Source organism: Alternaria rosae, assembly GCF_020736505.1.
Source record: "Alternaria rosae strain MPI-PUGE-AT-0040 chromosome Unknown BKA58scaffold_5, whole genome shotgun sequence".
NCBI classification, from domain to species: Eukaryota; Fungi; Ascomycota; class Dothideomycetes; order Pleosporales; family Pleosporaceae; genus Alternaria; species Alternaria rosae.
Window position 1 is genome coordinate 2548985 of NW_025763574.1, and position 22655 is coordinate 2571639.

Here is a 22655-nt window from a genome sequence, read left to right on the forward strand (position 1 = left end):
CACGGTGTGCGTGAGCAATGTGAACCGCAATGGTCGGATGCTCATGTCCTATTGCGCATTTCCTGGGCGGGGAACTTCTAGCCTTCACATTGTTACAATTTCGACGCGAACGTCAACCTCAGCAGCCATGCTTGCCATCGCATTCGCATATCAAGGACACCAGCTGACCGCGAGAAGCTCGGTTCATCCTACATATGCCTCACCATGTTAAAACCATTGCATAGGCATTGGCACAGGATCCGAAGAGTAATGCACGGAGTGTATCCTTAGGGTGCATTGCGGGTTTTGTCAAATACTCTGGAAAACATCTTCGTGCTGATGTGGAGGGTGACAGGACTAGGTACAGCTGTATCCCCTTCGGCAAGACATTAAATAGAATGACTTGGCCATGTCAAACAAGTCACAATCTCTCTCGCGCGTCTCTGCGAATTTGATGTTCATACCCTGCCCTTTGTAGTAGTTTACCATCGTCGCCACAATATTGTCGTCGAGATGTGTGTGCTTACACAATGAGTACACCTTCTTGAGTTCTCGTTTCATCCCGACACTCAGCGCTCGCCGTGAGTCTTCCGCGACCTTTCTTTCGTAGTACATGTAGGAAGAGAACTGAACCCTAGACCTATAGTCTCGCTTATGAAGCAGCCCTAATGGGTGTATGAGGAGTCGGATGCTAATCTCGCAGGTCTTCCTAACCGCCACTATTTTCAAAATCTGGTTTAAAAATCTGTGCAAGCGCTTGGTCTGACACTTGATCTGGGTATTGGAAACCTTTCCACGTCTACTGTGCATATGCTGCGATAAATACGTATCGTTGTACCAAGACGAAATCTTGAGGCTGACATATTTGACCGCGCCACTGTGCTTTTGGGGCCCATTTAGAAACGTACGCAGTTGTTTGCCGGCGCGATGGAAGGTATCCGAGAGCGCGATGTACACAGGGTCTATCTCAGTGCGTGTCGGGCCCAAAACGAGTTTGGGCACAAGGTGATCGTTGACCTTCTGTAAGGGTTTTGGTACCGTGGGATGCTTGACCTCTTCGTATATAGTCTTATTAAGTAGAAGCAGTGGGGTCGACATTCAATATACTTCCCAACTGCAGATGCAGGGCTCGGGGAAAACGGGATCGTAGATAATGTCCGCCAGATCGCCGTAAATGTGGCAGCGCAGTTCGGTCGGCAGGGCCATGAATGGAGGGTACTCTGCATCATCCACAGTAGCTGTAGGTGGTCGTGGGCTTTGATAAAATGGTGGTTCGGGCTTTTTTTCTTGATGTTGCTGTTGGCAGGTGTCTCATTGCCGCTCGACTTGTTTCGTGGTGATGTGTGTGTGTGGAGGCGCCGCCTGTCTTTACTCTCTTGATGGGCTTTGGTGTCGTAACTGCTTCGCTCTTTCGCTTCGAAGGCATCGCGGCGGTATGGAGCAAGGTTTCTCATGCGCTGTGTCGTCAGGTGTTGGTCTCGGCTCAGATCGATCCTACGATGTTAAGTGTGTCGGTAAGAACTGGATGAAAGACGAAGGCGTGGGTATCATATGCAGGTTGAAATCTTTTTGTTTCTTCTCTGTGGTTGAGCCACTCCAAAGTGCTCGATACTGACCAATGTAGCACCCACGGTGCATGGCTGTAGCCTGGCACTACCGTCCATGAGCTGAACTCAGCACGAATCAGCTGTGCACGATATGTCAGATATGAGTTAGCCGATCAGAATGATATAAAAATGAGAATGATGAAGACTGTTAGAAGAAAAATCACTGCGAAAGTTGGATCATGTGGATATCAAGGAGGAGGCCCGACCGGGATGGCATTTGGGTGCATCGCAGTCGGAGACGACGTCGCGGAATTAAGATTTCTATCTTTTACAAGATTCCCCCTGGAGCGAAGACAGAATCTCATCACACCCTAATGCTTCTTCGCGTCCTTGTCCCTCTTCTTCTCCGCAATCAGAGCATTCAGCCTGAGGAACGAAGTGAACCCTTCAACGAGACACGTACCCACCCACTTCCACCAGACCACATCAAGAAATGTACATCCGTGCTTTGCAAGCTTCCTCGCCATAATGATGGCTTCGATTATGTGAATAGGTACCATGATGATCCAAACCGTCCAACCAATTCGGGCGACGAAGTTCGCGAAGCCTGGCACAAGATACAGCACCGTGTTGTAGAGAAGCGATCCGGGCTGCCAGTTTGCCGGCCGCGGTAGCAAGAGCAGTGCAAGCACGCATTGCGTAAAGTTCCAGAGATGAGCAGGATGCGTGTACGCAGGAACAAACTTCGTAACGGCGATGTCGCTTCGGTCCAGGGTCTGAAGAGCATCTTTGTCCATCTGAACAAGCCTCTCGCGAGCCTCACGCATGGCCTTCATCGGTGGGTCGAAGGCGATAATAGCTTGTTGGCCACCACAGCTCAAGACCATCTGGTTGAGATCAATGTTGACCATTTGCGCCGAACGGCTCTGAATCACGGATTTGGAAGCGTACGCTTCTGCATACCGGCGTATCTGCGGTCAGAATTAGGACTGGAACTCGAATTCCGCATCAGTGGTACCAGAAGTGGGTGGCGCGTACGGAGTCGTGGTGGTCTGCGTTCATGTGCTTGATGATTCGCTGCTTTGCGGCTGCATCTGCAGCTTCTGGGGCTGTCATACTAGAAAAGTGGTATTCTGTTGTCCAATTGACGGGTTGCTTTGATTGCTTTCGTTGAGTTCTGAAAGAGGTACACATGGAAATGCCGTCGTCACGATTCCCGCCAGACCGGCGCAATTCGGGCCGGCCATCGGGGAACATCTGGTGCGCCCCGCGATTGCGTCTTCCCAACGATCGTTAGCACAACGCTCATAATGTCGAATTCATCGTGGGGTTCTTTCGAAGCTGCGCTACCTCAAATCTATTGTGCGCGCTACGAAAATGCGTTGCGATTATTGCGCCAGCACTAAACGGTCTCCCGCACCCTATGAGTAAACGTCCCGCCAGACCACTGATCGAGGCCTCGCCCGTGTCACAGCATGTCCCAAAGCGTTGATGTTAAGCGCATTCAGCTGACGCGTTGCTCGACGCATCGCTGCTGGGCTTGGTGCGCGCGCCAATGACGGGCAAGCGAGACCAGAGGCACACGAGCTTGCAGCGGATCGGGTTGAGCGGAACAGCTAGACCGGCGCAAACACGATTTCAGATCTAAAATAATCAGGTTGGCAGCGCGCAGGGATGGGGTCAAGTTTTGGGACGCTGGCGGTGGGGTGGATGTGGGTGCCACATGGTGCGTCAGACTGCATGACGGGTGGCTCGAGTGCGACAGGGGTAGCAGGTACCTTGAAGCTTCAAACCGGTTCCTGTTCCCAGGCCGCTTTTCTCTTATTAACGAATTGCGCCGTGGCTCTGGACTCGCAACAATTCCCGAAGCACATTCAGCTCGTTACGCATCACCCGTCTAACTATTTCCCACCCACCCAAAGACCATCCAAACAGCACCATGGCGGACACAGTTGAAGAGACCAAGCAGTCTGTCTCCGGAGAGGGAAACGCGGATGCCAACGCCTCGGTAGGCGCAAAGGGCAGTGCGGAATCATCGAGTAAGAAAACCGAAAGGAAGACGCCGAAGAAGCTGGGCGGAAAGAAGCCTCAACAGCAGCCCACTCCTGACGCCACTCCTGCCCCCGAAAGCGATGGCGAAGGGAAAGCTGAGCAAGAGGACGCAGAATCCAAGAAGCAAACCAACGGCGGCGACGCTGACAACGAATCCGACGAACCCCAACAAGAAAAGTCAAAGTCGCAATCGAGACGCCGCCAGTCGCGTGGCCGCGGCCGACGAGGCGCAGATTCCGGTGCCGAGTCTGATGCGCGATCCGACGTGTCCCAATCTGGAGGCCGTCGCAACCGCCAGCGCCAAAAGAAGGGCGGCAAGGGTGGAGGTCCGCTAGACGACATCACCGAGAACGTGCCTGGAGCCGATGCACTTGGCGGAGCCGGCGACATGGTCCAAAACACTGCTGGTAACGCCGTCAACCAAGTTGGAGACACTGCTGGCAAGGCCCTCGGAGGTCTCACTGGCGGCGGCGGTGGTGAAGAGGAGGGTGGAAAGGACGGAGGCGAGCAGCTGAGGCTACGCCTTGAACTCAACCTCGACATTGAGATCCAGCTGAAGGCCAAAATCCACGGTGATCTCACGCTTGGACTGCTGTAAGTCAAGCCTGCAGCCATTTATCACCGAAGCCAAATGCTAACTTTACGCAGTAACTAGGAGTCGACCGATGATGAATGCACGAAACGCATCGATTGCTATAATGGGAGATCACAACGGCGTTGGATTTGGAGTTTTGCATGTAGTGTTACGATACGTATTGCAGTATATACCACATAACAAATGACTTGCACCATTATTACCTGTCGAACTATTGCGCTGACATGCTAACGGGTTGGTGTTCTTGGTTGTCGAGTCTCAGCTCTCGTGATGACCATAGCGGCGTCAGGAGTATTCCTGCTATTACCAGGTCCTGTAATAATACCCCAATAGCCGAGAGCGCATGCAACGTCAACTCGATGAGTACCACGCAAGCAATGCGAGCTTGAGTCTAAACTTGACGTCTATTATGCCCAGGATCGAGTATTGCGCAGCCGTTGCCAGCAAGATCAACGGTCCGCGTTAAGCGATCGGGGGGCGATCTAGCCACTCCCGTGGCCGCGACACTGGCTATGCTTCGCCATGGTTGCGCGCGTCGTCAGCTTGTGTGCAAATGTCGGTCGACTTGCAAAGACCAGCGCATGTGCATCATCTTGACATACGTCACGCAGCGGCTGTCAACCCGATTGGGAAAGCACTCGCTGATGTCGCTCGATGTGGGACTGACGTCATCCGTAGCGAGCCTGAAACGGTGAGACGGCACGACGGGTGAATGGGCAGGGGTACAAGCTTGCAGCGGCGGCGTCCTTGCTTTTGGAGCTACAGAGGACCAGGCCGTTGCGAGTAATCTTGTTTTTGGAGTGGAGCAGCCCGTACCAGTCGTGGCGTGCGTAGGCGTGTAGTAGCTCCGCTTGCTGCTGGACCTTGGCCTGACGACTTCACATCTTGCTCGCCGTTACCTCTACACCTCTGCGCAATTCTTCTCTTCCATCACGCAGACACTCCCCATCCCGAACAGCCCCCTCCAACCGCCCGAGGCCTTGCATGATAGCAAGGATACCCGACGACATGGCCGACAAGGACAATGACTACGAGAGCAGGCCGCACGAGCGGTCGACGATGCAGCAGGAGAAGGCTGTGAACAAGATGAAGCAAGACAAGCGTGAGGCCGGCCTACAATCCGCCCGGTCGCGCTCCTCATCGCGCCGCGCTCGCCGTAACCGCATCGAAGAGGACAAAAAGAACGGCAAATACATGCACACGACATCGCTAGAAGCCCTCGAGGAAGCCGACGCAAATGGCGATCTCCAGAAGATGGGAATGTTTGAGCGTATCGGCCCGGACAGCACATCCATGGACGGGCCCGTCACATACGCCCGCGCCATGAGAGGCGAGATCCCCATGCGCGGCACCGACCCCAACCAGCCATACCGCATGGAGCCGCAGCAGCAAAAGGGCAGCGAGCTCAAGGACCAGGACGGACTGAAGTTGACGCTCGAGGCGAATTTGGAGATTGAGATTGAACTCAAAGCGAGTATTCGCGGCGACTTGACTTTGAGCTTGTAGTAAGTGCACCCCTGCCTTCGCCCTTTCGCTTACATCGAGCCTATACATGACTGTACGAGCGAGCGAAAGCGACGAGGTGTTTTTAAAGGATGAGCATGGACGAGTGCTAATTGGCATCACGCAGCCAATAACACAACTATCGTTGCCCTGTTCCTTCGAATGACATCGTTCGCGCTCGCCGTGCAGTCCTGGCCTCGACCACCATACCTCTTCCTCTTCCCTCCTCGTCTTTTCTTCTGCGCCAGCGTCCTGGCGGGTACACCTAGTAACTGAACTTAACAGCGAATAGTGCTTGATGGATATTACATTCCCCCTCGTTCCACGACCGTCACGAACCCGCCCCGAAGCCGGCGCCGACCGCGAACACAACGGGGCAGCGTTATATGGGGATACATGTTTGAGCGTTTAGGAGTTTGATTGGTTGCTTTGTAGGGGCTCGGATAGCATGCGACAATAAAAGAATCGATAATTACCATCCGTTTTGATGGCCAGACGGTCGCATTCCATGCTGTGCATACTTTGGTACCCAATGCAGGCTGCCCATGTCGTGACAGGCTGACATGCGCAGGGCAGGCGCTCGAATGAACATGATGCTGACCAACCTGCTAGTGAACGGTAGATCTCCCATTGCGCTGGCCAAGAGAGGGTTTCCTGGACCCTTGCAGCATACGTAAAATTGCCCAGCGACCAGCAACCAGCGCTCAGAGCCAATGAGCCGCTGTGCCATACCTCTCTACACCGATATATTTGGTAACGAGAGCAGAACTACAGTAGCGAGGATCTCGTACATGCGCTGCCCGCAATATTCTGCAATTGATAGCTTCACACAAACTCTCACGTACGTACTGACGACTGAACCCGCCTCATCCGGACAAACTCTTCCAGCATCCAGTCCTGCCTCTCGCGAACAAGCGTATTCTGCCTCTTTCCGATACCCAGTTCAGCGACAACACAATGGGTGCGTTCCACGCTTTCGTCACCCACCGAATGGATCCAGAGGCTGCAGAGAACAGTGGCCTTGGGAGATGGCACAGACGGCAAAAATAGTGGCGAAAGGTGAGTTTATTCCGTCTAGCAAGACTTGGAAGGACAATAATGCTGACACAGCGTCGCGCAAAGGTCAAAACGGCCACGACATCAAAGATTCTTTGGCCAAGTGTGCGGCGAAAGGTCTCTGGGGACGTTTCCACAAAAGCGACAATTGATCACAGGATGCGGAGGCGACTGAGACTGCTTTGAGGCCCATGCCGAGCAACAACTCTTCTACGACGATAGGTACACAGCTGATAAGTCCTGTATCCATCCTAGGGGCTGTCTATTGCGAGGACACTCCGCAGGTCCCTGTCCGCATTCATGACGCCGCTGCCATTAAGGATTCCACGAATCTACCAGTACCTGTACGGTATGCGCAAGCACGGCAACATCTCGCGACTGAATCATCCTCTCCCATAGCCGACACAGTCTCCTCTTCAACCACCATTACCAGCACCCATTTCGGAAGCCCATTGATACTCTTTCCTCATCATACACATGCGACAATGCCGCCATATGATTTGGTCCCAGATTCTACAAGTTCCTCAATCTGAGAAGATGGAACTGCCGTCGAGTCCTCCTCGGGTCCTGATCGATCCGTTGATCCCTACCACGAGCTCATCAATAGCATCGAACGATTTCGGTTCACTATTCTGTAGATTCAACTCGACGTTCAGCACGTTGTTGCTTGTTATACCAAGTGCATCCCGTACGTCGTGTGCATTGTCAATGATGCTGGCGTCCACAAAAGGCTGCTGGTCATTGTAAGAGGCTACGCTTAGGGAGCTATCGCTCGGGTATACTAGAGATTGTATTTAATAGAGAAAAGAACTATAGGCTACTAATGTGCCAAGGTTAATTAGCAGCAGCTTGGATTAACCTTAGACGCTAATAAATGCCTAGTGCATGCTTATAAAACACCCTTCTCCCTACCCCTTAGGGCATGAATCCCAACAGACTCATGCCACAAAATATATTCAACAGTCATTGACTAGAAAGCATCTGTTAATGCTGAGGTGCACTTCCTCGTGCTCGATCGATTAGGAATTTCGTGTCAGCTTCCATCAGTAAATAAAGTACCGCAAGGCTGAAGAACTCAACAATTAGTCGTATTTCTGCCATCTCATACATGGTGGCGTTGCTTGTCATACAGCTCACGAAGCCCAGGTCAGCCCGCACCTTATGCGCGCATTCCATCCTCTGCCTGGTCGCAGCGGGGAACCCGAAGATTCCGGGCATTCATCACGATACCATTCAACTCCTCATCGACGACAAGTCGGCAAACGGACCCGCTGTCAATCACTGTCGCATACGTCGCACTGGTGGCCACGATCTTGATGGCAGTGTACTTGATCAGTACCTTCGCACGAGACGTCCGCGGTGTACCCTGAGAGCTCGGCGCGATTGGGCGTGAGCTGCGCTCATTGCGGCTTGTGACGGAAAGCATCACCAGAGACACTGTTGGACCCATATCCCTGCTAGCCCGCCCAGAGGCTTCTTATACCACTCAGGCTCCATCACCACAAGGCTGCACATTCTTTAATTGGAGAGATGACTGCCATTGGTCTAGATCGTGACTATCGTGCATTTGCGGCTGATACCTCAGCTCACTGGCCCCGCACATAAGAACAGGACTCACCCCAACTACACACTGTGTATTTCGTCCACTCGTTACTCGCAATTGGCCTGCTCAAAACACCGCTGCTTGGGAGGTAGAGCCGCTTCACACTCAGTCTCCTCAAATGCGGAGATTATTCAAGAAACTCAATGCCCAGGCTGCATCCAGCTCTGCAAGCCCCAGAACGTACGAGCTGAAGGGTGGTCCTTTGGATTACTTGCAGCTTCCTGTGAATGGCCTCGGAAAACGTCAAATCCGTCTGATCGAAGTCTTACAGGGTGACGATGGCACTCCGATTCGCTGCTACATGACCGTCGCGGATCTACCCACTAATGACCCGGTGATAGACGCCCTCCCACCAAACTACATCCACTGCGATCATTGGGTTGTCGACAAACCAGACGAAGCGCTTGGGGCGCAAATGCACCGAGACGTTCGTGCGTTGCAGACACTCAAGACACACGACGTGTTCGTTCCGGTGATGGATCTGGTGAAGACAGTAACTCAGGAAGACATCATCACTGTCATAAGCGATCAAGAGATTATCGATGGGTTCAAGATGAATATGGGTATGCTCGATGATAATGACAATATCGAGTCTAACTGGGACGGTCCCGTGGCCCAGGTGCCCCTTGATACATTCCCAATGTTCTACCGCAATGATTCGGAAGCCGCCAATAAGTCGTGGCATGCAAATGCCACGAACAACTACCTCGCCATGTCTTACGCTTGGGGAGATCCCAGGGCACCAAAGAAGCACATTTTCGTTAATGGCCATCGACATGAAGTGACTGAGAGCTTGCATGCAGGCCTCAGCCAGTTCCGAAAAATGGAGTACTTCCTGAATCGAGGCAAAGTCTGGATCGATGCGCTATGTATAAACCAAAGTAAAGACGAAGCGAACAAGAAGGAAAAGAAAGCCCAACTCAGACTAATGGGCAGCATATACCGTAACGCGGGCAACATCATCGTCTGGCTCGGTGAAGCGGACGCGTACAGCGAGAAAGCCATCAAATCACTGCAAAGCACCAGTCTCTTGTATAGGACCGAGTACATCGAGACTTTTGATAACGCGGATCCTTACCTTGCCACTGCGCATCGGGAAGTTGCTTACTTCCGCATGAAAGCTAGCATGATCAAATGGTCCAAATTCTTGCGGGAACACAATGTCAGCGACCCGGTGAATGACGTTGCGATATACAAGTTCTTCGACAGACCGTATTGGAGGCGGCTGTGGATCATTCAGGAGCTGGCAAATGGACGCGCGGGAATGCCGATTGTGTGCGGATCCAGAGTGACGCAGTGGAGATACATTCGTGACGGCGCGTTCATGTATATCCCGCTCATGGATATGCTGCAAGAATCGACGCGCGGCAGTATGGCCTCTTTGGGCGCTGGTCCCATGACGAAGGAGCACTCCATACCTCATGTCGCCGGTATCGCTCAGCTTGAGATCGCGGGTCATCGCAAGATCCTCCCTGAGGTCGACGTAACATTTCTACCCATCAAAAGCAACCAAGCACCGACACACGGTCCTTTGAAAGGGTCGTCTTTCAAGCAGGCACTTATGCTCGCATCTCGCGCCGATGTCTTCGATGCAAAAGATCGTGTCTACGGCATGTTGGAGATTCCCAGTCTGCCGAAGCTAGACATCGATGTAGACTACGACAAGTCTGTCGGTACGGTGTATCGCGAGTTCGCGCAAGCGGCCATCGAGAAGGGGCGGTCGCTTGACATTCTCTTCCTCATCGACGGCTGTGGGCTCTCCCTGACTGACACAATCGGGAACCCGATACCTGCAGAGACGATACCATCGTGGGTCCCTGACTTTGGCGCAAAGCCCAACCGCCGCCCCGGGGTGATTGAGGGTGAGTGGTACGCAAGCGGAAACAAGCAAGGCTTTGAATGGAGTCAAGATGGCATCGTCCAGCCATTCTATCCCGCCGTCCATGGAGACACATTGACCTGCTGGGGCTTCGTGGTGGAGAGGGTTGATGGCGTCGGTGCGATTAATCCAAAGGATCTTGAGAAGGGTCACATTCGCCCCCAGCCCGGGTTCAAGACTGGAGTTGTTCAGCCTACGCGTGGGAGTGTGTCTCAAAGCTATCCAGATGGAGATCCAGAACAGGCCAGGATGGACATAAAGATTGCGAGCATGACTGATCCGCCGGACTTGCTGTTCTCGGATAGAGAGAACAATTTTATGGAGAATGATCGAGACCCTATTTTCTACTGGGTGCTCTGTGGTGGGACTACACTGAGCGGTGCAAAGGCTCCTCCAGAATTTGGATGCCTCACGCGATCCATGCCCGGTATGTACAACCCTTGAATTGTTCATCTTGCGGCTCAGTCGTTGTGACTTACTAACCTTCGCAGTCTCTGAACCACCTGCATCCCATCCACACCACCGCAACTGGCACTTCCTCAATGCTAACAACTCACTCCTCATACGCAATCGCCCTCTCTCCTCATGGTTCCGCCCCGATCCCACTCGCCCGTCGGCCGACGCCACCAAAGTCGCCGGAGTCATGCAATCAATGCAAGCTCGCACATTCATGCGGCGCTTCATCGTGACAGCTTCAGGACTTCTGGGCCTTGCGCCTGTCATTACGCAGCCGGGTGATTGCGTTATGATCTTGATCGGCCATGGAGTGCCGGTCTTAGCAAGACCATGTGGCCTCGGTCATGAGCCTGGTGGCAGGGAGGTGGTGGCATGGAAGTTGCTCGGAGAGTGTTTTGTGGATGGCATGATGGAGGAAGAGATGATGAAGAGGGATATTTGGAGTTGGCGGAAGGAATTGGAGCCGCTCCACTTCATATAGCGTCCTATGTCATAGTTGAGTGTTCCCGTCCTCGGATTCGTAACAATGTATAAAGAATAGTAGCAGAAAGAGACCCTAGACAACCTAGATAAAGGGCAGGCCTTTGTCTACTAATAGATAACGCCACTCTGTAGTAGTTACGTAGTTATAGTCCCCCAAACCGAACGCTTAACACCACGTGAGCTTGTTGCCCTTGAATCTTGTTGGCTTAGGGCCGGCTCATGGTGAGCTCAGGTCGGCTCATGGTGAGCTTACGACGTCTTGGAACTGCTCGTGCCTGATTAGAGTGTACTAAAGGCTGTAAGGATTTACCCTAGGTCACTTGTCCCTTGCTTGTGATATAAATGGTGGCCCTTGTATGTTGGAAGGCGGAAGGTTTAGCCGTAAGTGTTATGTCATTATACTCACCCGTGCGATAGAACGAATTTGAGTCTGGCAATGTGAGATAATCCCTGTGCTAGCTGGATATTTATAGCCCCAAAGAGTCTCTTAATATTATGTTCACTCCGTACTTCCCCTCGTACTTTCAGTCCAAGTTTTCGTTGTCTGATGTTGTAATCGATCCACCAGTCCGACATGATGCTTCCTGCTTCAGACACAATTCGTAAAAGAAGCGGCAAGATAAAACACTCAGCAGCAAATCGAATTCAAGACACTCTGCATCGTGGACTGCCTACTCTCACCTCTGAATATGACGAAAAGCCGGTTCACAAGGAGCTTGCAGCTCTTAGCACATACGCCTATGATTCGATCTTGGAACTCTGGACAAGGTGAGTTATACCTTCGAGCGACCATTCCATGCGTTACTAATTCTAGCATAGCTTTGTGGAAACGACCCCTGATACCGAAAACGATGCCGGTACGCCGAGCGTGAAGACCTCGAAGCACTTTACCGATGCTCTCGCACTTTCAACTCCTGGAAGACTAGACAAAACAGGCGGACGGCCAACTGTTTTGACCGTTCAAACCAAGTTACGACATTTCATGGCCGCGTACGCACGTCGGAATAACATTAGTATTCTAATAAACGTTCAGAACTCTGTGTCTGCTGTTAGTGTTCGAATAACCTCTTTACGCGGCGTCTACGCTGCTAATGTAGAGAGTATATTGGGCACACTCTCAGAACAAAGTTTTCCTTGTTAACGGAAAGGAAGAAGCCTACGTTCCTTACGATCGATAATTGGGCCTATATACAACTTCTCTTGTGGGAACGCGATTACCACAACTATGTTCATGAGGGTGTTAGAGTTTGCCTTGCGGCCCTATTAAACCTGCATTGTTACTCGAGCGCAAGGTTGAAGGAGTTGTGCATGGCGAGATATGAGGTCGGTGAACACTACTCTTTCAGCTTAGCTGTGTCCTAATGCTTCAGATCAGGATATCGTTTGTATGGTTGGTTGGAGAGGAGATGAGCCGGAGATCAAATTGAGTTTTACATGAGAACTTGCTAAGGGAATGCAAGGTTACAGTAGAAAGTAAGTTATCCTGTTTTCCCATCTTCAATTGAAACTAAAAGTCATGACAGGCATCAACACCCCCTATACGAATATTTGACTCCCGCTCCTCCTCTTTTCTCCCACAGCCTCTTGTTTCTCTTACCCATCTTCATAAGATCCGGGGCCTTCAGAGACTTCAAGACGATCGACGACGTTCTCGCTGCCCGGCCGTTGCCAGGTGAGCAATATCGCATCATGGATTGGGACCATCGAGTCCTAGAGGACCCCGTATTTCCGCAGATGTGTGCTGACGGGCCGATCAAGAAGGCGAAATCATCTTATGTGCTGGGTCGTCAGTGCTCAGCATTGGCCATTCGAGCCGGTTTTCCAAATGGTATGGGGCTACACGCCGTTCGAAGGGAGAGTCTGGTGAAGGTTGATGGTTTGTACAGTCCTCCCAACTACAGCAAACCGAACTAACAAATACGAGACGGTGGGTATTCCCTTGGCCAAGTGATGAATTTCGCTGGACATTGAAGTGACAAGACATTTGTTGGCTACTACCTTTACGACATGAGCAATGTGGATGGTACTGCATCGTTTCTTGGCTTAAGCGCACGACGTGACATTACCAAAGAATTTTGTTCTGCTATAATGATAAGAGACCCAGGGATGCTGCTGTTGCTACCTACGGATACACTAAAAGCCCTGAGCGACGATGCCGAGTACTAAGCTCTTGACAAGGCTATTTAGCAAACGCACTTGAAGATCAAGAGAGGCAACCCCAATACGACACGTAATGAGTCTCAAATCCTTTTGGACAGCCTGTATTATCAGCAACGGAAGATGCGCGAAAAGTGCCTGAAAGAGTACCAATTAAACCAGACGAGGAACTGCGACACACAAGAAGAGTCACAGCTGGATCCAGATTGGCAGTGCGTATATTTTCAACAAGTGGTCTGTTATATGGTCCCCGAACGAGCCCATCTTGCTATTTCCCTACGAATCGCCGCCCTGTTGCGAAGTGAGTGGGGAATAGAAGCGCTCAAAGACCTTCTATCACTCCTGAAGCATGATTCCGATATTGCGTACCAAGAATGTCTAAGGCCAGCCCAAGGAAAGTGCGCAGTGCCATCTTGCAAAGGGGATTTATTATCGTGAGTCACACTTCTTACGCCGCTAAACATGGATTGCTAATCCACATTTAGTATCCAAGCTGAGGAAAGATGGCATCATGCCTATCGCTGTCATCAGGGTACTATTCAAAAGACCCATGGTTTTGCAAAACTCTGTTTCTCCTGCAATAGATGGATAACAGATGCAAACGAATGGAAGCGCACTGTCAGGAACACCTTGATAACAACATTTCTTGGCATTGCGATCCGGTTGTCTTTCGTAAAGGCCTGGCTCTTGCTGGTTTTTGCCCCTACTGTCTTGGTAACACCTCGCTTACCGCGACAGATCGGATGCGTCAATACACACGCCGGTCAGCTTGGAATAGACACCGCGACCAATGCTTGGCGACTTATCTCGAGGAACAGCGAAAGTCGAATCAAATTCAGTGTCCACATCCTCTATGACGAAAGCGCCGGTGAAGAGCGCGCAGCTGCCTCCGCCGCTACTAGGTAGCCTTTTTATACAAGTTCACAGTACCTGAATGATCTTCTTCCAGTAGAAGTGTAGCTAGGCGCTTAGAGAAGTACTCTCGTTGGATTGGTTTATTTCAAGACTTGTCCAACATCGTGGCCTGATGTGGCTGTGTCTCTATCGCCAGTGAGCGATTTCGAAGAAGGGATAAGGGCTGTGGTGGAGGCGAGGCTTTGCGCCAAATGTAAGCAAGTGAGGTAAATGAAAGACAAGATGGGGCCAAGAAAGGGCAACATGAGTATTTTGAGGAGGTAATGCGAATGTTTGAAACACCATGCTTGGGGTCCAGTAAGCTGCTGACAAGATCATAAGGCGCACTCGGCGCAGCGGAACCACCACCCAGATCTATACGTAGGATGAAACAATTCTTTAAAAGGTACAACTCGCGCTGACGGTAGTCGAATCGAGGTTAATCCCTTACAGTAAGTTTTTCAAGGCCTCCAGTAAAGATCAAGGTATGGTAAGTCGCATCGACGATGGGATTCGATCTCATGATTCATAAAAATTCCTACGAAGACGAAAGCATACCACATTTGTGACATTCTGGTCGTAAGAGGCATACAGGATGAAGGTGTAGGCCATTTCGCAAGGACTAGGATGACGGATCGTCGGAGCATCTCAGCCCTTGAGAATACTGTACCTAGTTGAATCAGCCTATAGCAGTTGCACGTGTGTACCTGCCCCCTCGCACTTTGTAGATCAGACTGAGAGGCAAATGGGATGTTCGAAGTCCTCTTCAGGCTCCAGGCTATGCTTCGTGGATGTTTGAACCTAAGCAGATGAATTCTTGAGACCTTCCGATGGTTAAGTCGTTCTTCGGTGCTTTTTGCGCATCTGAAGATGGGCATGTGATCAGGATCGAGAAACTGAAATCGTAGAATCCCGGAAGAGTAAAAAAATAGAGCAGAGTCGGGGGTGTAAAGATGTGGGGGCGGGGTTGAGCCTCCGCGATCCAACAGTTAGGTTGGTGTAATACCTGTGACGTCATGCTAGGCACCAGCCTCGGACCCAATTCATCGCCGACAGGTTAAGTCAAGTGATCGAGGGGCCTATTTTTGACATATTCCTTTATACAGTTAGGGTATAACATTAGAAAAGCACTTTAGACTGCACGTGGTTAAAGATCAGAGAATACGGCCCCGACCCTCAGCTTCTCGACTTTGCCCTCTGCAGTCTTGAATTTTTGCAACCCACGGCAGTGCATTCTTAGTCTCCTACTACAACACCATATCAAATAGTTTCATATGTCGTCTCAAAACCACGGAGTTGAGCTCTGCCTTAAGTTCAACTTCTGTCCACCAGCCACTCTCTCAATCTCTAACCCCTCGGCATCACCTTTAAAGCTGATCGCTACCATCCACCAAACCTCCTCGGTCTTCCCAGATAGACCCGTTACTATCTTAACCAAGTACTCATGTCTCGACACTACGCCTCGTGAGGATGCGTTCCGCAAGTGCGATATGCACTCACCAGAACTCGCATTTTCTTCCACCCGACAAGCAGATGGCTCTGCAAAAGTGCTTAACCTCCGGCCCACAAAGCGCATTACGTTCCACCGGATATCAGGCCACCCAGATCTTGCCAAACGCTCTGAGGATCCCGATACCCCTGGATTCACTTTCATCACAATTCCTCCGGTAGGAAAAGGTTCTGTACAAGTTGCGTGGGAGCTCTCTGCTGAACGGCTTATGTCGAGTCTCGGCGACGACTCAACCTCGATCCAAGAAAAGCTTGAACATTTTCTACGAGTCAGCGACACCTACCATGTCTGGCCCGGCGATCTTTCGATTCGATGGTGGTCATTTGGCTCCTTGGAAGACCCGGAAGGCTTGAAAGGCAAGAAAATCTCGCGCTTCAGCTTTTCTGACGATCTGGGGATGGATAGGGAAAAGGGAACAGATGAAAGCGAAGAGGTTGTTAGTAAGATGCAAGATCTTATTGATTTGCATAACGTGAACAAGTTGTCTTCGAGAAGCGCCGTGGAAGGAGAAGAGAAGCCGGATATTAAGAAGATGAGGGAGGAAGGGTGGGTTTTTGGAGAACCGCCAGGGCTGTTGAAGATGATCGCGCAAGACGAAGACAAAGTAGCGACTTTCAAGATCGTAGAGTAAGGCGGTCGGCTCGTTAGGCAAGTCTGTCAACAGTGCATTAAGACAGTATACCTAAGCCATGCATACTTCGTTCTCAATCACGCGCTGCTTGAGATTGAATTTGCGGAAGAGCGACAGTCCATTCCAGGTACCAGCAGACGATACCATCTTTTCGGCGTGCAGTGCTTTTCCAATCTAGATTCTTTTATCTTGAGGCTGTACAAACTGCCCGGTTCCCTATTGAGACAGGATATGTAAGGGTAAGCGAAAGAGAGCACCTTCCAACAAATGATTTTGCTGCAGCTGCGCCACTTTCGCCCAAAGTAGCCCTACCTCCACGCGACCGCCACGACCCCGAGCCTCGTTCGTGCCTGATTTAGTATAGTGCGCGACTATAGCCCTACTTTGTCCCCTCCCAGCCTTAGCCTAGAGTCGACCCCTTTTAATACTCTATTTTGGTCTAGCTCGGCCCTGCACAGGCATGCGTGCTCTAACACAGGGCAGCTACTGCAGTACCTGTTTGTTACCTGTTGTTCTGTACTACTTTTACCTGCCTACGCATTAACTAAGACGTCACAGCCTGCTGTTTAGTTATGTGCTACTGTTAGCAACAAAGTAGTGTTATGTCTCGCCAGACAGCGTCTCGTTGGATAGTCTACACGGGTAATCCAGAAGCCGGTGTCTTTTCTGAAAGCGCCTCTAACTCTTCCTCATGGACTGTCTATTCAGGCGACTCAGCAAAGAGCAAGGTATGTGAATAGCGTAGCTTCGCTGCACTCTTTTTTTTTTTTACCTCACCCTTACTTACTAATTATAGATAGCCTGCAGAATCTCAAGTGCCTAACATTATCTCCTATCTGCCAGAACATAGACACCTGTTGTGCACCCCATGTAAAAGAGTTATACCCTACAAGACGCTCCGTAACCACCTCCGCTATCACCACAAAACTCGATCGCTAATCTGCGAAATTATACTTTCTCAGTATAAAGCACTTCCTGTGTCGCAGATCGATGCAGACGTTGTACCTCGTGCAAATAACTCTCCTAGCTTAGATTTCCTAGCGCCACCAGAGCGAGGCTACTCCTGTTCGCAGTGCGACTTAACAACTTGTAGTTAGGATGTAATGCTGCTGCATTTTCGGAAGAAGCAGTGCAGTAGAGGGCAGAGGACACGCAATCATCTTCTCTGCTTCGTCCAGCGATGGTCTCCTAATAGGCGAAGCATAGGAGGTACCTGGAGGGTAGCAGACGCTACACATACAGTTCAAAGTAGAAGAAGATCAAGCCAAGACAGATCCGTGTCAGACAACCCTGCGACGGCCGCTCTTTTGCAGATAGAAGCCAAGGAGGAAGCTAGGCTCCTACAGCAAGATCAAGAACTAATGTCCCTGAGCAACAAGCTTAAGCATGACGAGAAAACCAACTGGCTGCGCAGTTGTGGTTGGCCGCGGTGGTTTGCTCAAAAACCGCTCCATCTAATTATTGCTACTTCTAGGTTGGCCGCTTCTGCTGATGAAGCTATCCACCTCGGCACCTGGAATAGCGTGGAGTGGATCAGCTCCGCAGCTACAGAGTCAAAACTAAGACAACTATCAGAAATCGTTCATCTCGTGCTTGACCGCTGCGAGGAAACACTAGAGCAAACTCCGCAAGTCTTGCGCTGCTAGCTGCGAAGCTGGGGGTCACACTTCTACGCATATCCCTTCGAGCTACCTCAACGAGACGCTACAAAAGCTAGGTACCGCTCCTTCCTAAACCGCTTTCTGTGCTATGTATTCCGGTCATGGCAGGTATGTCAGAAGCTCAACCAAAGCTTGAGCGAGGTATATGGGCTTCAGCTGTCGGACGCACAAGCGGATATAATAGAATCTGTCTGGTCAGATCTGTCCACAAAAGGATTAAGTAAGGCAGAGCCTGCGTTCTCTTCCCGTATATCAGAAACCGTCTTCGAGCTGCTCGTGCTATTTTGGACGGATGTGTCCACAGACGGCATATTGAAAGGCAAAGCAATTGTCCACTTCTCTGGTGTCCTGGGTATCCATCCGTACGAGTTAGCATACCGTACAACTTCCGACTACACACCGTACCTATCAGCTCTACTGTGGATCGGAAGACTTATCATTCTCGAGTGCGCCTTGCCGCTGCGAGGGTACACTACCCTTGATCTTCTCTGGCCAGCACGTGCAACCTATGCTGATCAGGGTAAGCGCCTCTGTGTAGAGATTCTCCCAACATGCCTTCAACGCGGCAGTCTCTCACCTATGGGCTACCTAATTGAGCGTTTACAGCACGGCAGGGCCATTGCCAAACGCGAAGGACCACGTACAACCCTATCTTGGTCCCTGGATGGTCAGACCCGAGACATTTCGCCATACAATCCACTGCCTCCTTGCTAGGCTTGAAAGAATCATGCGAGACCTTATGTTTGACTGGTGGCCTAAGGTCGATCTCAACACCTTAAAAGAGGATCTGTCAAGGCACCACCCAGGTTACGCGTTCCTGCAAGAGCCAGCAAATCAGCTGCAGACTAGCTTCAAGCATTTGAGCCGTCGAGTCTTCTCTAAAGAGGGGAAGGGATTCTCCCTAAGAGACGAAGGCCGAGAGAAAGCAATGTCCTACCTGAAACGATATAACAACATGGTCGAAGTACTGTTCAGTAGTATCCATGTGACCAGCGGAATGCCTGCTAGAGGAGAGGAGCTTCGGGTTCTGCGCTGGGCAGACACTGCTGCAGTGCAACGCAACATCTTCATTTGCCAGGGCCGGGTCTTGCTAGTCTTTTCATACAATAAAGCTAGCCAGAACTCGAACAACTCTTTCTTTGTTGTTCAAGTTCCCTGCGCATTAGTAGAGAGGTGTCTATTTCTTTACCTCGCATACATCAGGCCTTTCAGCAATTACGTCAGCCGGCAACTAAAGCTTGTCAACACACGCGTTCCAACCAATCCGCACTTGTTTACTGCGTATAACACACCCGTGTCATGTTTCAGCTCATTAGTCTGCTCGAAGCTCTTACAGCAATCTACACCAGAATGCCCAATACTGCTCCATTTTCAAATGTATCGCCAGATTGCAGTAGCTATTAGCAAGAAGCATCTTCCAGGTATTGTCCAGCCTTTTGATCCTCACACTCCAAGAGATCGCGATGGAATATTACGACTTCTCTCTTTCCAGACAGGACACAATCCAGCTACCCATGCTAGCGCGTACGCTTTAGATCGTGCCTATCCTGCCAAGCTGCAACCTAAGTTAGTAGAACAATACCTTGAAGTTAGTAAGGTGTTACACGGGGTTAGGCTATACTTCTCTAGGCTCGGTCCGTACTAAGGCGAGGTAGACTAAAGCGGTAGTCCGTGAGGTTTGTCTGGCGATTCTGTGGAAAAGAGTTATCGTGGAATAACTGCAGGTAAAGACAATCCAATTCTATAAACGATAGAATAACTAGTTGACAATCTGTGTAAGAGATGAACTATTTGAGTTGACCACAATGAGTGTAATAATGAAATCCAACACATTCTTATACCCATTGCCTTAGGTCCTGTCCTCCCTGGCCTCCCATCCTAGAGGGAGGTTTGGGAGGACCGTGGCTTCCCTAGCCCCACTGGCCTCCCGGAGGCCTGGTCTTGGCGGGATGCCAATCCTGATCACGTGACCCCGAGCCCCGCGATCATCGTTGCGTTCTGACTTGGTCGTGGTTGGCCTTCAACCCCTTCACCCCATGTCAAGGAGAGAATCCTTTGTGTTACCTGTAACATTATCCCCCCTCTTAGGCGTATCGTCCCGATACCCTGGATTATTATTTTGCCGTGCCGATCGTTGAGGCGTGGGCTGCATATAAGGTCTGCGCGCCCCGGGCCATTGTAGCCGCCTCTTCCTGCCTCCAGCGTCCCTAACCATGCCCAAGGTTCAACCCCCGACTCGCCGTGTCCGTTCGCAAAACTCGACTCAACAGCGTCAGGCCCGGGCTGATCGCGTCCGGCAGCAAGGGAACGAAATGACGTTTCGTTGTAAGCGCTGTGAGGAGAAGAACCTTCGTTGCTTCGTGGACACTGCGTCTGGGCAGTGTGCGGGTTGTATTTCCGTGAAAGCTGAGTGCAGTTTGTTTGTAACCGAGGAAGAGTGGGAAAAGGTTGAAGCTGAGAAGCGTGAGAAGCGTTTAGCGCTTCTCCGTGCAGAGGCCGAGGTCGCGCGGCTTCGTCTAGAAGTCGCGGAAACTGAGGCCTTGGAGCGTTCGTACGCTGATCGAGATCACGCGATCCTGAGCCTTCAAGACCGTGCGAAAGAGCAAGCCGAGGGGAACTCTGCCCCTGGTACGGACTTTCCGACAACCGAACCATCGCTACCCGGACCGTCGACTGACTTGGGCTGGTTACAGGCTGACGCTTCTTTCGACCCTTCTTTTGATTACTTCCTTTCCCTCGAGGACCCGGTCCTTGCTTCTCTGGGTGTTTCCGGTGGTACTCAAGTACCAGTGACTTGCAGTTCGTCAAGCTTTCCTTTGGTTCCCAAGTGTTCTGACCCTCTGGCCATCCTTGCCACTTGACCAAGTATTTCCACTGACGACCGATTTTCCGCAGGTCCCTAATTTCTTCGACCTCGTACTCGTCGTCTTCGAGCTCTATATCCGTTGCTAGCTCGGCATCTGGAGGTGCTGGTTCCAGGAGTTTCTTGTGAAAGACAGGGTGGATGTGCATGCCTGGTGGCAGTTGGAGTTTGTAATTTACTGTGCCTATTTCCTCTAGGATTTCGAATGGTCCTACTCGGAGGTTATCCAGTTTCTTGCTTGGTCGCTTAGTTTTCAGGTTCTGTCGTGACAGGAAAACTTTATCCCCCTTCTTAAAGGTTGGTCCCTCAATCCTTTGCTTATTAGCCGCTTTGGCTGTTGTGAGGTTCCTGTGGGCGATGTTCTTGCTCAATTCCTCGTGTAATTCTCGCATGAGGCGGGCTTTATCATCTGCGCCTACTGCGATGCTTTCTACATCCTTTGGGTCTCGATGAGCAGTCGGCTCATATCCATAGTTTGCGTAGTGCGGCGAGTACTTCGTGGTCGCCGATCTTGTGCTGTTGTAGGCCAATTGTGCTGTCGGCAAGAGTTCAACCCAGTTGTCTTGCAGCTTGTTGGCGTACATCCTCAGATACTGTTCCAGTGTCTGGTTCGTTCGTTCCGTCTGGCCGTCCGTTTCAGGGTGGAAGCTAGTCGATAGCTTCTTCTTTACACCCAGTTTGGCCAGGAATGTTGTCCAATATTTAGACGTGAACAGCTTATCTCTGTCCGTTATGAATTCTTCTGGTATACCATGCTCTGATATCAATGCTTTGGAGACTTCATACGCGCAGTCTTCCGCCGTGATGGTTTCTTCTGTTGGTACGAACTTTGCTCCCTTAGTTAATCGACACACGATTACTAGGATTGTATCACAAAGTCGTCCTGATCCTGGTTCTAACGATTTCGGGAGCTTTACTATGAAGTCCATCGTTACGCTGCTCCATGGCTTGGTTGGTGGCTGTAAGGGTTGTAACAGGCCGTAGGGCTTATGTCTCTTGGGCTTGTTCTGATGACAAGCCAAACAGTTGCCTAGGACATCCTGCACCTTCGCTCGCAAGCGTGGTATCGCAAACACCCTTGATAGTCGCCTAGCCATTTCTTCCAGCGATGCGTGTCCGTATTCCTTGGACTCATGCAGTTCTCTGATGAGTTCTTCCCGTATGGGTGGAGCCACGTACGTTTTCCCGACTTGGGTCATCGCTCTGAGCTCCAACTCATCTTCTTGTATCTCCCGTGGGATTGGCCTTGGTTCTAGTTGCCAGTGCAACGCTTTCCTCTGCCATTGCTGCTGTAGTGTTTCCACCTGCTCGGCCACCTTAGCTACCTTAGCTAGTTCCGGCTGGTTGTATCGTAGTGTGCCATCGGGCATCTTCTTGAACATGGCGTCGTGTGGTTCTTCATGACTTTCTTCTCGTAGGTCAGACCTCCTGCTTAGAGCGTCTGCTGCTCCGTTAAGCGTTCCGGCTCGATGCGTTATCTTAAAGTCAAACTGAGCTAACATCTCAGCATATCGGACTTGTCGTCGGTTGAGTTTCTTGGTTGTCATGAAGCTTGCCAAGTTCTGGTGATCGGTAAAAACCTCGATCGTATGTGGTAGTCCCAGCAAATAGACTTCCCATTGTTCAAAGGCAGCTACTATCCCGAGTAGTTCCTTATCGTGAACGTCGTAGTTAAGTTCTGCTCCGGAGAACTTCCTTGAATGGTAGAACACTGGTCTCCATTTCTTGTCTGGGCACTGCTGTGATAATATAGCACCGAGTGCATAATCTGACGCGTCGGTCTCGA

General features: G+C 50.9%; 6 protein-coding genes across 6 annotated transcripts; 5 read left to right on the top strand and 1 right to left on the bottom strand.

The window, feature by feature from the left end:
• Window positions 1–1897: 1897 nt before the first annotated feature.
• On the bottom strand, window positions 1898–2642 carry BKA58DRAFT_314781 (integral membrane protein-like protein; the record flags this gene model as incomplete). The annotated part of the gene is made up of 2 exons (XM_046167493.1): window positions 1898–2497; window positions 2565–2642. 2 exons carry the CDS (start codon window positions 2640–2642, stop codon window positions 1898–1900), a joined length of 678 nt encoding a protein of 225 aa, XP_046025701.1.
• Window positions 2643–3119: 477 nt separating this feature from the next.
• On the top strand, window positions 3120–4435 carry BKA58DRAFT_185381 (uncharacterized protein). Its single transcript, XM_046165468.1, has one exon. It carries the CDS (start codon window positions 3466–3468, stop codon window positions 4174–4176), a length of 711 nt encoding a protein of 236 aa, XP_046025702.1. The 5' UTR covers window positions 3120–3465; the 3' UTR covers window positions 4177–4435.
• Window positions 4436–5013: 578 nt separating this feature from the next.
• On the top strand, window positions 5014–5896 carry BKA58DRAFT_185375 (uncharacterized protein). Its single transcript, XM_046165467.1, has 2 exons — window positions 5014–5678; window positions 5804–5896. Exons 1-2 carry the CDS (start codon window positions 5158–5160, stop codon window positions 5808–5810), a joined length of 528 nt encoding a protein of 175 aa, XP_046025703.1. The 5' UTR covers window positions 5014–5157; the 3' UTR covers window positions 5811–5896.
• A 2303-nt stretch (window positions 5897–8199) lies between these two features.
• Window positions 8200–11312, top strand: BKA58DRAFT_421309 (heterokaryon incompatibility protein). The gene is made up of 2 exons (XM_046172773.1): window positions 8200–10641; window positions 10706–11312. Exons 1-2 carry the CDS (start codon window positions 8454–8456, stop codon window positions 11149–11151), a joined length of 2634 nt encoding a protein of 877 aa, XP_046025704.1. The 5' UTR covers window positions 8200–8453; the 3' UTR covers window positions 11152–11312.
• Window positions 11313–15478: 4166 nt separating this feature from the next.
• Window positions 15479–16345, top strand: BKA58DRAFT_458484 (uncharacterized protein; the record flags this gene model as incomplete). Its single annotated transcript, XM_046174671.1, has 1 exon — window positions 15479–16345. The coding sequence occupies one exon, from the start codon at window positions 15479–15481 to the stop codon at window positions 16343–16345; it is 867 nt and encodes a 288-aa protein (XP_046025705.1).
• A 1688-nt stretch (window positions 16346–18033) lies between these two features.
• On the top strand, window positions 18034–19612 carry BKA58DRAFT_277670 (uncharacterized protein; the record flags this gene model as incomplete). Its single annotated transcript, XM_046166816.1, has 2 exons — window positions 18034–18473; window positions 19411–19612. Coding segments are annotated over 2 exons (642 nt in total), but the record flags the coding sequence as incomplete, so codon positions are not given.
• Between the last annotated feature and the right edge of the window lie 3043 nt (window positions 19613–22655).

Excerpts from the sequence above, each read along its gene's own strand:
- BKA58DRAFT_185381 (XM_046165468.1), top strand. The coding sequence starts at position 3,466 with ATGGCGGACACAGTTGAAGAGACCAAGCAGTCTGTCTCCGGAGAGGGA.
- BKA58DRAFT_185375 (XM_046165467.1), top strand. The coding sequence starts at position 5,158 with ATGATAGCAAGGATACCCGACGACATGGCCGACAAGGACAATGACTAC.
- BKA58DRAFT_421309 (XM_046172773.1), top strand. The coding sequence starts at position 8,454 with ATGCGGAGATTATTCAAGAAACTCAATGCCCAGGCTGCATCCAGCTCT. Across the intron at positions 10,642-10,705 it reads CCTCACGCGATCCATGCCCG|TCTCTGAACCACCTGCATCC; the intron begins GTATGTACAACC and ends TAACCTTCGCAG.